Genomic DNA, 17826 nt, shown 5'->3' with positions numbered 1-17826 from the left:
AATAAAATATAAAATATAAATATAAAATATAAAATATAAAATATAAAATATAAAATATAAAATATAAAATATAAAATATAAAATATAAAATATAAAATATAAAATATAAAATATAAAATATAAAATATAAAATATAAAATATAAAATATAAAATATAAAATATAAAATATAAAATATAAAATATAAAATATAAAATATAAAATATAAAATATAAAATATAAAATATAAAATATAAAATATAAAATATAAAATATAAAATATAAAATATAAAATATAAAATATAAAATATAAAATATAAAATATAAAATATAAAATATAAAATATAAAATATAAAATATAAAATATAAAATATAAAATATAAAATATAAAATATAAAAATATAAAATATAAAATATAAAATATAAAATATAAAATATAAAATATAAAATATAAAATATAAAATATAAAATATAAAATATAAAATATAAAATATAAAATATAAAATATAAAATATAAAATATAAAATATAAAATATAAAATATAAAATATAAAATATAAAATATAAAATATAAAATATAAAATATAAAATATAAAATATAAAATATAAAATATAAAATATAAAATATAAAATATAAAATATAAAATATAAAATATAAAATATAAAATATAAAAATATAAAATATAAAATATAAAATATAAAATATAAAATATAAAATATAAAATATAAAATATAAAATATAAAATATAAAATATAAAATATAAAATATAAAATATAAAATATAAAATATAAAATATAAAATATAAAATATAAAATATAAAATATAAAATATAAAATATAAAATATAAAATATAAAATATAAAATATAAAATATAAAATATAAAATATAAAATATAAAATATAAAATATAAATATAAAATATAAAATATAAAATATAAAATATAAAATATAAAATATAAAATATAAAATATAAATATAAAATATAAAATATAAAATATAAAATATAAAATATAAAATATAAAATATAAAATATAAAATATAAAAATATAAAATATAAAATATAAAATATAAAATATAAAATATAAAATATAAAATATAAAATATAAAATATAAAATATAAATATAAAATATAAAATATAAAATATAAAATATAAAATATAAAATATAAAATATAAAATATAAAATATAAAATATAAAATATAAAATATAAAATATAAAATATAAAATATAAAATATAAAATATAAAATATAAAATATAAAATATAAAATATAAAATATAAAATATAAAATATAAAATATAAAATATAAAATATAAAATATAAAATATAAAATATAAAATATAAAATATAAAATATAAAATATAAAATATAAAATATAAAATATAAAATATAAAATATAAAATATAAAATATAAAATATAAAATATAAAATATAAAATATAAAATATAAAATATAAAATATAAAATATAAAATATAAAATATAAAATATAAAATATAAAATATAAAATATAAAATATAAAATATAAAATATAAAATATAAAATATAAAATATAAAATATAAAATATAAAATATAAAATATAAAATATAAAATATAAAATATAAAATATAAAATATAAAATATAAAATATAAAATATAAAATATAAAATATAAAATATAAAATATAAAATATAAAATATAAATATAAAATATAAAATATAAAATATAAAATATAAAATATAAAATATAAAATATAAAATATAAAATATAAAATATAAAATATAAAATATAAAATATAAAATATAAAATATAAAATATAAAATATAAAATATAAAATATAAAATATAAAATATAAAATATAAAATATAAAATATAAAATATAAAATATAAAATATAAAATATAAAATATAAAATATAAAATATAAAATATAAAATATAAAATATAAAATATAAAATATAAAATATAAAATATAAAATATAAAATATAAAATATAAAATATAAAATATAAAATATAAAAATATAAAATATAAAATATAAAATATAAAATATAAAATATAAAATATAAAATATAAAATATAAAATATAAAATATAAAATATAAAATATAAAATATAAAATATAAAATATAAAATATAAAATATAAAATATAAAATATAAAATATAAAATATAAAATATAAAATATAAAATATAAAATATAAAATATAAAATATAAAATATAAAATATAAAATATAAAATATAAAATATAAAATATAAAATATAAAATATAAAATATAAAATATAAAATATAAAATATAAAATATAAAATATAAAATATAAAATATAAAATATAAAATATAAAATATAAAATATAAAAATATAAAATATAAAATATAAAATATAAAATATAAAATATAAAATATAAAATATAAAATATAAAATATAAAATATAAAATATAAAATATAAAATATAAAATATAAAATATAAAATATAAAATATAAAATATAAAATATAAAATATAAAATATAAAATATAAAATATAAAATATAAAATATAAAATATAAAATATAAAATATAAAATATAAAATATAAAATATAAAATATAAAATATAAAATATAAAATATAAAATATAAAATATAAAATATAAAATATAAAATATAAAAATATAAAATATAAAATATAAAATATAAAATATAAAATATAAAATATAAAATATAAAATATAAAATATAAAATATAAAATATAAAATATAAAATATAAAATATAAAATATAAAATATAAAATATAAATATAAAATATAAAATATAAAATATAAAATATAAAATATAAAATATAAAATATAAAATATAAAATATAAAATATAAAATATAAAATATAAAATATAAAATATAAAATATAAAATATAAAATATAAAATATAAAATATAAAATATAAAATATAAAATATAAAATATAAAATATAAAATATAAAATATAAAATATAAAATATAAAATATAAAATATAAAATATAAAATATAAAATATAAAATATAAAATATAAAATATAAAATATAAAATATAAAATATAAAATATAAAATATAAAATATAAAATATAAAATATAAAATATAAAATATAAAATATAAAATATAAAATATAAAATATAAAATATAAAATATAAAATATAAAATATAAAATATAAATATAAAATATAAAATATAAAATATAAAATATAAAATATAAAATATAAAATATAAAATATAAAATATAAAATATAAAATATAAAATATAAAATATAAAATATAAAATATAAAATATAAAATATAAAATATAAAATATAAAATATAAAATATAAAATATAAAATATAAAATATAAAATATAAAATATAAAATATAAAATATAAAATATAAAATATAAAATATAAAATATAAAATATAAAATATAAAATATAAAATATAAAATATAAAATATAAAATATAAAATATAAAATATAAAATATAAAATATAAAATATAAAATATAAAATATAAAATATAAAATATAAAATATAAAATATAAAATATAAAATATAAAATATAAAAATATAAAATATAAAATATAAAATATAAAATATAAAATATAAAATATAAAATATAAAATATAAAATATAAAATATAAAATATAAAATATAAAATATAAAATATAAAATATAAAATATAAAATATAAAATATAAAATATAAAATATAAAATATAAAATATAAAATATAAAATATAAAATATAAAATATAAAATATAAAATATAAAATATAAAATATAAAATATAAAATATAAAATATAAAATATAAAATATAAAATATAAAATATAAAATATAAAATATAAAATATAAAATATAAAATATAAAATATAAAATATAAAATATAAAATATAAAATATAAAATATAAAATATAAAATATAAAATATAAAATATAAAATATAAAATATAAAATATAAAATATAAAATATAAAATATAAAATATAAAATATAAAATATAAAATATAAAATATAAAATATAAAATATAAAATATAAAATATAAAATATAAAATATAAAATATAAAATATAAAATATAAAATATAAAATATAAAATATAAAATATAAAATATAAAATATAAAATATAAAATATAAAATATAAAATATAAAATATAAAATATAAAATATAAAATATAAAATATAAAATATAAATATAAAATATAAAATATAAAATATAAAATATAAAATATAAAATATAAAATATAAAATATAAAATATAAAATATAAAATATAAAATATAAAATATAAAATATAAAATATAAAATATAAAATATAAAATATAAAATATAAAATATAAAATATAAAATATAAAATATAAAATATAAAATATAAAATATAAAATATAAAATATAAAATATAAAATATAAAATATAAAATATAAAATATAAAATATAAAATATAAAATATAAAATATAAAATATAAAATATAAAATATAAAATATAAAATATAAAATATAAAATATAAAATATAAAATATAAAATATAAAATATAAAATATAAAATATAAAATATAAAATATAAAATATAAAATATAAAATATAAAATATAAAATATAAAATATAAAATATAAAATATAAAATATAAAATATAAAATATAAAATATAAAATATAAAATATAAAATATAAAATATAAAATATAAAATATAAAATATAAAATATAAAATATAAAATATAAAATATAAAATATAAAATATAAAATATAAAATATAAAATATAAAATATAAAATATAAAATATAAAATATAAAATATAAAATATAAATATAAAATATAAAATATAAAATATAAAATATAAAATATAAATATAAAATATAAAATATAAAATATAAAATATAAAATATAAAATATAAAATATAAAATATAAAATATAAAATATAAAATATAAAATATAAAATATAAAATATAAAATATAAAATATAAAATATAAAATATAAAATATAAAATATAAAATATAAAATATAAAATATAAAATATAAAATATAAAATATAAAATATAAAATATAAAATATAAAATATAAAATATAAAATATAAAATATAAAATATAAAATATAAAATATAAAATATAAAATATAAAATATAAAATATAAAATATAAAATATAAAATATAAAATATAAAATATAAAATATAAAATATAAAATATAAAATATAAAATATAAAATATAAAATATAAAATATAAAATATAAAATATAAAATATAAAATATAAAATATAAAATATAAAATATAAAATATAAAATATAAAATATAAAATATAAAATATAAAATATAAAATATAAAATATAAAATATAAAATATAAAATATAAAATATAAAATATAAAATATAAAATATAAAATATAAAATATAAAATATAAAATATAAAATATAAAATATAAAATATAAAATATAAAATATAAAATATAAAATATAAAATATAAAATATAAAATATAAAATATAAAATATAAAATATAAAATATAAAATATAAAATATAAAATATAAAATATAAAATATAAAATATAAAATATAAAATATAAAATATAAAATATAAAATATAAAATATAAAATATAAAATATAAAATATAAAATATAAAATATAAAATATAAAATATAAAATATAAAATATAAAATATAAAATATAAAATATAAAATATAAAATATAAAATATAAAATATAAAATATAAAATATAAAATATAAAATATAAAATATAAAATATAAAATATAAAATATAAAATATAAAATATAAAATATAAAATATAAAATATAAAATATAAAATATAAAATATAAAATATAAAATATAAAATATAAAATATAAAATATAAAATATAAAATATAAAATATAAAATATAAAATATAAAATATAAAATATAAAATATAAAATATAAAATATAAAATATAAAATATAAAATATAAAATATAAAATATAAAATATAAAATATAAAATATAAAATATAAAATATAAAATATAAAATATAAAATATAAAATATAAAATATAAAATATAAAATATAAAATATAAAATATAAAATATAAAATATAAAATATAAAATATAAAATATAAAATATAAAATATAAAATATAAAATATAAAATATAAAATATAAAATATAAAATATAAAATATAAAATATAAAATATAAAATATAAAATATAAAATATAAAATATAAAATATAAAATATAAAATATAAAATATAAAATATAAAATATAAAATATAAAATATAAAATATAAAATATAAAATATAAAATATAAAATATAAAATATAAAATATAAAATATAAAATATAAAATATAAAATATAAAATATAAAATATAAAATATAAAATATAAAATATAAAATATAAAATATAAAATATAAAATATAAAATATAAAATATAAAATATAAAATATAAAATATAAAATATAAAATATAAAATATAAAATATAAAATATAAAATATAAAATATAAAATATAAAATATAAAATATAAAATATAAAATATAAAATATAAAATATAAAATATAAAATATAAAATATAAAATATAAAATATAAAATATAAAATATAAAATATAAAATATAAAATATAAAATATAAAATATAAAATATAAAATATAAAATATAAAATATAAAATATAAAATATAAAATATAAAATATAAAATATAAAATATAAAATATAAAATATAAAATATAAAATATAAAATATAAAATATAAAATATAAAATATAAAATATAAAATATAAAATATAAAATATAAAATATAAAATATAAAATATAAAATATAAAATATAAAATATAAAATATAAAATATAAAATATAAAATATAAAATATAAAATATAAAATATAAAATATAAAATATAAAATATAAAATATAAAATATAAAATATAAAATATAAAATATAAAATATAAAATATAAAATATAAAATATAAAATATAAAATATAAAATATAAAATATAAAATATAAAATATAAAATATAAAATATAAAATATAAAATATAAAATATAAAATATAAAATATAAAATATAAAATATAAAATATAAAATATAAAATATAAAATATAAAATATAAAATATAAAATATAAAATATAAAATATAAAATATAAAATATAAAATATAAAATATAAAATATAAAATATAAAATATAAAATATAAAATATAAAATATAAAATATAAAATATAAAATATAAAATATAAAATATAAAATATAAAATATAAAATATAAAATATAAAATATAAAATATAAAATATAAAATATAAAATATAAAATATAAAATATAAAATATAAAATATAAAATATAAAATATAAAATATAAAATATAAAATATAAAATATAAAATATAAAATATAAAATATAAAATATAAAATATAAAATATAAAATATAAAATATAAAATATAAAATATAAAATATAAAATATAAAATATAAAATATAAAATATAAAATATAAAATATAAAATATAAAATATAAAATATAAAATATAAAATATAAAATATAAAATATAAAATATAAAATATAAAATATAAAATATAAAATATAAAATATAAAATATAAAATATAAAATATAAAATATAAAATATAAAATATAAAATATAAAATATAAAATATAAAATATAAAATATAAAATATAAAATATAAAATATAAAATATAAAATATAAAATATAAAATATAAAATATAAAATATAAAATATAAAATATAAAATATAAAATATAAAATATAAAATATAAAATATAAAATATAAAATATAAAATATAAAATATAAAATATAAAATATAAAATATAAAATATAAAATATAAAATATAAAATATAAAATATAAAATATAAAATATAAAATATAAAATATAAAATATAAAATATAAAATATAAAATATAAAATATAAAATATAAAATATAAAATATAAAATATAAAATATAAAATATAAAATATAAAATATAAAATATAAAATATAAAATATAAAATATAAAATATAAAATATAAAATATAAAATATAAAATATAAAATATAAAATATAAAATATAAAATATAAAATATAAAATATAAAATATAAAATATAAAATATAAAATATAAAATATAAAATATAAAATATAAAATATAAAATATAAAATATAAAATATAAAATATAAAATATAAAATATAAAATATAAAATATAAAATATAAAATATAAAATATAAAATATAAAATATAAAATATAAAATATAAAATATAAAATATAAAATATAAAATATAAAATATAAAATATAAAATATAAAATATAAAATATAAAATATAAAATATAAAATATAAAATATAAAATATAAAATATAAAATATAAAATATAAAATATAAAATATAAAATATAAAATATAAAATATAAAATATAAAATATAAAATATAAAATATAAAATATAAAATATAAAATATAAAATATAAAATATAAAATATAAAATATAAAATATAAAATATAAAATATAAAATATAAAATATAAAATATAAAATATAAAATATAAAATATAAAATATAAAATATAAAATATAAAATATAAAATATAAAATATAAAATATAAAATATAAAATATAAAATATAAAATATAAAATATAAAATATAAAATATAAAATATAAAATATAAAATATAAAATATAAAATATAAAATATAAAATATAAAATATAAAATATAAAATATAAAATATAAAATATAAAATATAAAATATAAAATATAAAATATAAAATATAAAATATAAAATATAAAATATAAAATATAAAATATAAAATATAAAATATAAAATATAAAATATAAAATATAAAATATAAAATATAAAAAAAATAAAATATAAAATATAAAATATAAAATATAAAATAAAATATAAAATATAAAATATAAAATATAAAATATAAAATATAAAATATAAAATATAAAATATAAAATATAAAATATATAAACTTCTGTCAATGATATATTGAAACTGAACATAAAACATGATTTTGTTTGAATATTTGTGGGCGTCACTGTAAATATATTTTAAATTCAGTTGATTTTGATGACTTAAATGATTTTTTGTGTGTAGAAAAAATAAAAAAGCTTAATATTTTCTTTTAGTTTTTAGATATGGTATCCCTTTTGAGATTATTCCGCTCATACGTATGTCCTTATTTCGTTTTCAGACATCATCGTCACAAAAAACGTCATCGTCATAAAAAACCAAAAATTCTTGTACAAGACTTAGAAACCCAGGAAGTCAAGGTAACATCAAATCTGAAATTTCGCACAAAATTAACCACAAACAAATAATTTTTTATTTCCATTTTTTGCAATTTTTCTCAAAAGGTAATCGATCCTGATGACTTGCCACAACGTGCTCGCTGGACTATAATAGCCACAGCGTGCCTACTGTTGCTTATGTGCCTCATGTTAGTCGGTATAACATTGCGTATGGCGCCAATCATCGATGATATGGGTGAGTAGCAATTTTTGCCATGAGAAGAACATTTTGTTTCCTTTCTTTTATTATTTTTGTAAACCACATTTGACGATGCATTCCAAATTCAATATTTTGTTCTTCAATTTGTGTTGTTTGTAAATATTTAAAAGAAGAAAAAAAAAAATAAATCAAAATCATTTGTTACTTGTTTTTTGGTTTGTTTTTCATTTAAACTTTTTTGTAAAATTGGTCAGAATGAAAACATTCATGCATTTTATTCTCAACACTGGGAAAAATGTTCAATTACATTGAAGAAATATTAAAACATTTAGAAAATAATATATAAATTAAAAATTATTGTGCCGTGTCTTCAAGCCTTTAAATTAAATTTTGAAATTTAGGATAATAAATGTACATAAATTTCGTTTTTTCATTGCTGTCGAATTTTTTCTCAGTGTATACAATTTATAAGTTCAATGTGTTTATTTTGTTTTCTATATATTAAAAAAATATATTTTTTTTTATATTTTACATAAAAATGGAACATTTTATATAAAGTTATTTAAAGAAAAAAATAATTGCAATGTGTTTTTTGTAAAGGAAAACAAATTTGGTTTTTCATTTCACTTGGCTTTAGAGAAGAATACCAAAAAAACAACGATGTCCCAAAAAATGTGTTATAAGAACTATCTGTTATGAAATAACCTAAAACACAAATATATGATTTCCAATGAAAAAAAGTTATATAACAAAAATTGTAAAGCAACTATTTTTTGCATTTTTTTCTCAGCAACAAAAAATTCTCAATATCTCTCGTTTGTTTTCTTACTTTACTTTAATTTCGTTCGTTATGGTTCGTCATTGTACATTTGACCATATGTATTTGCTGTTTTTGCCACTTTTCTATCTAATTGCAAAAAAAAAATTCTACTTCATCAAAATCAAAACAAAAAAATCAAAAACGAAAACAAATTTCTTTAAGAATCTAATTTCGTGTTTGTTGTTATTTACTTCTTTTTTTGTTTTCGTTTATATTCCGTACCAACAAACAAAAAAAACGAACGACTAACGAAAAATTAAAAAAATCGCTTGTAAAATTGCAATTGCAACTCAAAACAATTAACCACAAAAAACAAACCAAAACAATCAATCAATGAAACCCTACCAAACCGACAATAATTTTAGATTTCGAAAAGAAATGTAAGTACAGACATTTTTTACAAATACTAAATACCTTTTTTATTTTCATTACTTAAACAAAACAATTTCTTTCTACGTTTGCTTTAAGTAAAAATATTTTGCTTTCCATTTTTCTCATCTTGTACACTACTTAGAAATGTCAATATTTTTGAAAATAGTTACAAAAACTTATATTTCACAATGGCTATATAAAATGTATGGGAAGTATTTATTTTAAAAATGTACATTTCAATATTTTTATTATATATTTATATCATGACATTTTCTATATAATAAAAAAGCAATAGTTTACAAACTCTGGAAATTTTATTTACAATTTCAGATTTTTTTTAATATTGTAACACCAATTGAAAAATTCAATGAGGAATCAATATGTTTTATATAGAATATTTAAGATGTTTCTTAGTCCATATTTACATTAGGCAATTTTCATTGCGGCAATTGTCAGTTTCACGGAGAGAGAGGTGAGGCATATCACAGACAAACTGAAAATTGCCGCAAGGAAAATTTCCTAATGTAGATATGGAATTTTGGCTTTAAAAAATGGTTGCTAAATATTTGTTGAAATTAAAAATTATATTATGTAAAAATAGGGATTTTCAGATTAAGGACTATGCAGAAGACTACAGTGTCTTATATTTTTAGAAGACCATAGATTTTTCTATACTAAAGACTTCACCGTCTTCTATCTATGGAAGACCACAGGGTCTTCTATCTATGGAAGACCACATGGTCTTCTATCTATGGAAGACCACAGGGTCTTCTATCTATAGAAGACCACAGGGTCTTCTATCTATAGAAAACCACAGGGTCTTCTATCTATAGAAGACCACAGGGTCTTCTATCTATAGAAGACCACAGGGTCTTCTATCTATAGAAGACCACAGGGTCTTCTATCTATAGAAGACCACAGGGTCTTCTATCTATAGAAGACCACAGGGTCTTCTATCTATAGAAGACCACAGGGTCTTCTATCTATAGAAGACCACAGGGTCTTCTATCTATAGAAGACCACAGGGTCTTCTATCTATAGAAGACCACAGGGTCTTCTATCTATAGAAGACCACAGGGTCTTCTATCTATAGAAGACCACAGGGTCTTCTATCTATAGAAGACCACAGGGTCTTCTATCTATAGAAGACCACAGGGTCTTCTATCTATAGAAGACCACAGGGTCTTCTATCTATAGAAGACCACAGGGTCTTTTATATATAGAAGACCCTATGGTCTTCTTCTTCTATATATAGAAATCCCTGTGGTCTCCTATAGACAGAAGACCTTGTGGTCTTCTATAGATAGAATGCCCCGGTGTCTACTATAGATAGAAAACCCTGTGGTCTTCTATAGATAGAAGACCACAGGGTCTTCTACCACAGGGTCTTCTACCTATAGAAAACCACAGGGTCTTCTATCTATAGAAGACCACAGGGTCTTCTATCTATAGAAGACCACAGGGTCTTCTATCTATAGAAGACCACAGGGTCTTCTATCTATAGAAGACCACAGGGTCTTTTATATATAGAAGACCCTGTGGTCTTCTTCTTCTATATATAGAAATCCCTGTGGTCTCCTATAGACAGAAGACCTTGTGGTCTTCTATAGATAGAATGCCCCGGTGTCTTCTATAGATAGAAATCCCTGTGGTCTCCTATAGACAGAAGACCCTGTGGTCTTCTATAGATAGAAGACCCTGTGGTCATCTATAGATAATAGACCCTGTTGTCTTCTTTAGACAGAAGACCCTGTGGTCGTCTGTAGATAGAAGACCCTGTGATCTTCTATAGATAGAAGACCCTGTGGTCTTCTATAGATAGAAGACCCTGTGGTCTTCTACAGACAGAAGTCCTTGTGATACTTCCATAGATAGAAGACCACAGGGTTTTCTATCTATAGAAGACCACAGGGTTTTCTATCTATAGAAGACACCGGGGCATTCTATCTATAGAAGACCACAAGGTCTTCTGTCTATAGGAGACCACAGGGATTTCTATATATAGAAGAAGAAGACCACAGGGTCTTCTATATATAAAAGACACCGGGGTATTCTATCTCTAGAAGACCACAGGGTCTTCTGTCTATAGAAGACCTCAGTGTCTTCTACCTATAGAAGATCAAAGGGTCTTCTATCTATAGAAGACCACAGGGTCTTCTATCTATAGAAGACCACAGGGTCTTCTATCTATAGAAGACCACAGGGTCTTCTATCTATAGAAGACCACAGGGTCTTCTATCTATAGAAAACCACAGGGTCTTCTGTCTATAGTAGACCACAGGGTCTTGTATATATAGAAGACACTGGGGTGTTCTATCTATAGACGACCACAGGGTGTTCTATCTATAGAAGACAACGGGGTATTTTATCTATAGAAGACCACAGTGGTATTATATCTATAGAAGACCACAGGGTCTTCTATCTATGGTAGACCACAGGGTCTTGTATCTATAGAAGACACCAGGGTATTCTATCTATGGTAGACCACAGGGTCTTGTATCTATAGAAGACACCGGGGTATTCTATCTATCGACGATCACAAGGACTTCTATCTATAGAAGACCACAGGGTCTTCTATCTATAGACGACCAAAAGGACTTCTATCTATAGAAGACCACAGGGTCTTCTATCTATAGAAGACCACAGGGTCTTCGTTATATAAAAGATCACACGGTCTTCTTTCTATAGAAGACCACAGGGTCTTCTTTCTATAGAAGACCACTGGGTCTTCTATCTATAGAAGACCACAGGGTCTCCTTTCTATAGAAGACCACTGAGTCTTCTGTCCATAGAAGACCACAGGGTATGTTATCTATAGAAGACCACAGGGTCTTGTATCTATAGATGACACCAGGGTATTCTATCTATAGACGACCACAGGGTCTTCTATCTATAGAAGACCACCGGGTCTTCTATCTATAGAAGACCACAGGGTCTTCTATCTATAGAAGACCACAGGGTCTTCTATCTATAGAAGACCACAGGGCCTTCTTTCTATAGAAGACCACTGGGTCTTCTATCTATAGAAGACAACAGGGTCTTTTTTCTATAGAGGACCACTGGGTCTTTTATTTATAGAAGACCACAGAGTCTTCTTCCTACAGAAGACCATTGGGTCTTCTATCTATAGAAAACCACAGGGTCTTCTGTCTATAGTAGACCACAGGGTCTTGTATATATAGAAGACACTGGGGTGTTCTATCTATAGACGACCACAGGGTGTTCTATCTATAGAAGACAACGGGGTATTTTATCTATAGAAGACCACAGTGGTATTATATCTATAGAAGACCACAGGGTCTTCTATCTATGGTAGACCACAGGGTCTTGTATCTATAGAAGACACCGGGGTATTCTATCTATCGACGACCAAAAGGACTTCTATCTATAGAAGACCACAGGGTCTTCTATCTATAGAAGACCACAGGGTCTTCGTTATATAAAAGATCATACGGTCTTCTTTCTATAGAAGACCACAGGGTCTTCTTTCTATAGAAGACCACTGGGTCTTCTATCTATAGAAGACAACAGGGTCTCCTTTCTGTAGAAGACCACTGAGTCTTCTGTCCATAGAAGACCACAGGGTATGTTATCTATAGAAGACCACAGGGTCTTGTATCTATAGATGACACCAGGGTATTCTATCTATAGACGACCACAGGGTCTTCTATCTATAGAAGACCACAGGGTCTTCTATCTATAGAAGACCACAGGGTCTTCTTTCTATAGAAGACCACTGGGTCTTCTATCTATAGAAGACAACAGGGTCTTTTTTCTATAGAGGACCACTGGGTCTTTTATCTATAGAAGACCACAGAGTCTTCTTCCTACAGAAGACCATTGGGTCTTCTATCTATAGAAGACCACATGGTTTCTTTCTATAGAAGACCACATGGTTTCTTTCTATAGAAGACCACTGGGTCTTCTATCTATGGAAGTATCACAAGGACTTCTGTCTGTAGAAGACCACAGGGTCTTCTATCTATAGAAGACCACAGGGTCTTCTATCTATAGAAGATCACAGGGTCTTCTATCTACAGACGACCACAGGGTCTTCTGTCTAAAGAAGACAACAGGGTCTATTATCTATAGATGACCACAGGGTCTTCTATCTATAGAAGACCACAGGGTCTTCTATCTATAGAAGAAGACCACAGGGTCTTCTATCTCTAGAAGACCGCATGGTCTTCTACCTCTAGAAGACCGCATGGTCTTCTATCTATAGAAGAAGACCACAGAGTCTCCTATCTATAGAAGAAGACCACAGAGTCTTCTATCTATAGAAGGCCACAGGGTCTTCTATTTATAGAAGACCACAGGGTATTTTATAGAAGACCCTGTGGTTTTCTATAGATCGAAGACCCTGTGGTCTTCTATAGCCAGAAGACCCTGTGGTCTTCTACAGATAGAAGACCCTGTGGTCTTCTTTAGATAGAAGACCCTGTGGTATTATACAGAAGGAAGACCTTGGGTCTTCCATAGATAGAAAACCGTGAGGACTTCTGTAGATAGAAGACCCTGTGACCCACAGGGTCTATTATCTATAGATGACCACAGGGTCTTCTATCTATAGAAGACCACAGGGTCTTCTATCTATAGAAGAAGACCACAGGGTCTTCTATCTCTAGAAGACCGCATGGTCTTCTACCTCTAGAAGACCGCATGGTCTTCTATCTATAGAAGAAGACCACAGAGTCTCCTATCTATAGAAGAAGACCACAGAGTCTTCTATCTATAGAAGGCCACAGGGTCTTCTATTTATAGAAGACCACAGGGTATTTTATCTTTAGAAGATCACAGGGTCTTCTATCTACAGAAGTCCTCACGGTTTTCTATCTATGGAAGACCCAAGGTCTTCTTTCTGTATAATACCACAGGGTCTTCTATCTATAGAAGACCACAGGGTCTTCTATCTATAGAAGACCACAGGGTCTTCTATCTATAGAAGACCACAGGGTCTTCTATCTATAGGAGACCACAGATTCTTCTATCTGTAGAACGCCACAGGGCCTTCTATCTGTAGAAGATCACAGGGTCTTCTATCTATAGAAGACCACAGGGTCTTCTATCTATAGAAGACCACAGGGTCTTCTATCTATAGGAGACCACAGGGTCTTCTATCTATAGGAGACCACAGGGTCTTCTATCTGTAGAACGCCACAGGGCCTTCTATCTGTAGAAGATCACAGGGTCTTCTATCTATAGAAGACCACAGGGTCTTCTATCTATAGAAGACCACAGGGTCTTCTATCTATAGAAGACCACAGGGTCTTCTATCTATAGAAGACCACAGGGTCTTCTATCTATAGAAGACCACAGGGTCTTCTATCTATAGAAGACCACAGGGTCTTCTATCTATAGAAGACCACAGGGTCTTCTATCTATAGAAGACCACAGGGTCTTCTATCTATAGGAGACCACAGATTCTTCTATCTGTAGAACGCCACAGGGCCTTCTATCTGTAGAAGATCACAGGGTCTTCTATCTATAGAAGACCACAGGGTCTTCTATCTATAGAAGACCACAGGGTCTTCTATCTAGAGAAGACCACAGGGTCTTCTATCTATAGAAGACCACAGGGTCTTCTATCTATAGAAGACCACAGGGTCTTCTATCTATAGAAGACCACAGGGTCTTCTATCTATAGAAGACCACAGGGTCTTCTATCTATAGGAGACCACAGGGTCTTCTATCTGTAGAACGCCACAGGGCCTTCTATCTGTAGAAGATCACACTGCCTTCCATCTATCTTCTTTAGTACAACATGGTCTTCTATATTTAGAAAAATACATAGTCCCCTATTTTTAAGTTCCACTTAGTCGTTTATCTACAGGGTATTCTTATCTAGAGAAGACGACATGGGTCAACCTTTGCCCTTCTGTAGATAGAAGAAATTGTGGTCTACTGCCTATAGAAGGCATTCTAGTCTTCCATAGATAAAAAGCTTGTCTTCTTATTATTCCTTGATTTAACAGGTTATCACGTAAACAAACTCCAAACTCTGGCGTAATTGTTGCTAAAACATCTCAGTACTTTATTTAACAGGGACAACAACCTTCATTTCATTTAAAAATTGTGTATTAACATTTTATGTTAAATTAATGCAACATAAAAGAACTTTTTAACAAAAGCTTCTCTAGGGTGGAGAAAATGGCTAAACAAGAACCTTAAATTAAAAACTTAAAAGCTCCTTAAATAAACTTATAACGCTAAAGCAGTATACTTTTGAATTTTCGCGTTATTGCTTACAACTTCCCACCTTAAGCTTTTCCCCACCAAAGCTTTATTGGTGAAAAGCTTATTTATACTCAAAACACACACACTTATACATACCAAACAACTTGAAGCTTTCACTCATTTTGCTTCCAGAACTTGTTGTGTTACATCACAATTGAGTTGTTAAAAAATTGGCAACAACAACACCAACAATACATTTACTTCTTTGTCTAGGAGAGCCGAAAAACACAGCTCATTATTAAACTGGGACATTGTATCACATGTTGCATTCCCATCCTCTTGATACAGGCTGACGACTGACCCATCTTTCGGGTGTTGTTGGGTAGAATTTCATGGCTCTTCGTTGCAACACCAATCCGAAAATTTTAATACAAAGTGAATGAAAACTTAAAAATGGGTGGCGGGGAAAAATTTCGAACATTATTTTCATCGAAAATTATACAGAATTATAAATTTATTTCAATTAATAACATATTAGTGTTGCATTTTAAAATATTTTTTCAACAGTGTAGTGAAATTCGAGAGGATTTACTATTTGTATAGCATTTTTGGTTTGGGGGTTTTTTTTTGATTATAAAAATAGTGGAAAACATTTTAATAAACAAAACTGTAAAGACTTGAAAAACTGTACTCGTAATAAATTAAAAAAATACAATTTTAAAAAATTTTCTGGTAAAATTAAATAGTGTGTTAAAGAGTGAATAGCAACACGAAAAATAGAACAATTTACATTGTTAACTTACCAATTTTCATGTTAGCAATCAAAAGCAGTAAAACCTGACATGTCCTTAAGGCAGTTTAGAAACTGCAAATATATATTATTGCAGCACAGTCAGTTCAAAGGTGAAGCTAGAAAAAATGTTTGTGGTTAAAATGCCAGTTTTGAATATGTAGTTAAAGTCAATGGTATTTCTAATATTTTTCACTAAAAAATTATACTTCATATACAGAGTGAGAAAAACCTTTATAAATTAAAATCAAATGTCGTTCGTTGGTAATTGCATCAGTTGAGAACGGCTGAACAGATTTGTATATTTCTTTGAAGTGTTCGTCATGGCTTAGGTTTTTTTTACACAGAA

The 17826-nt window shown here is 18.1% G+C and overlaps 1 protein-coding gene across 1 annotated transcript in view; it reads left to right on the top strand.

The window, feature by feature from the left end:
- Positions 1–10403, top strand: part of LOC141387531 (uncharacterized) — a 38024-nt gene extending 27621 nt beyond the window's left edge. The window contains exons 4-5 of the mRNA XM_073957391.1: positions 9062–9140; positions 9225–10403. Of these exons, the coding sequence (XP_073813492.1) occupies positions 9062–9140; positions 9225–9362 (217 nt within the window). The 3' untranslated portion in view covers positions 9363–10403. The remainder of the gene's footprint in view (positions 1–9061; positions 9141–9224) is intronic.
- The last annotated feature ends 7423 nt before the right edge of the window (positions 10404–17826 follow it).

Source organism: Musca autumnalis, unplaced genomic scaffold (assembly GCF_047663935.1).
Source record: "Musca autumnalis isolate F117 unplaced genomic scaffold, ASM4766393v1 scaffold_5, whole genome shotgun sequence".
NCBI classification, from domain to species: domain Eukaryota; kingdom Metazoa; phylum Arthropoda; class Insecta; order Diptera; family Muscidae; genus Musca; species Musca autumnalis.
The sequence above is the reverse complement of the archived record's forward strand: the minus strand, read 5'-3'. Positions and strand labels throughout refer to the sequence as shown.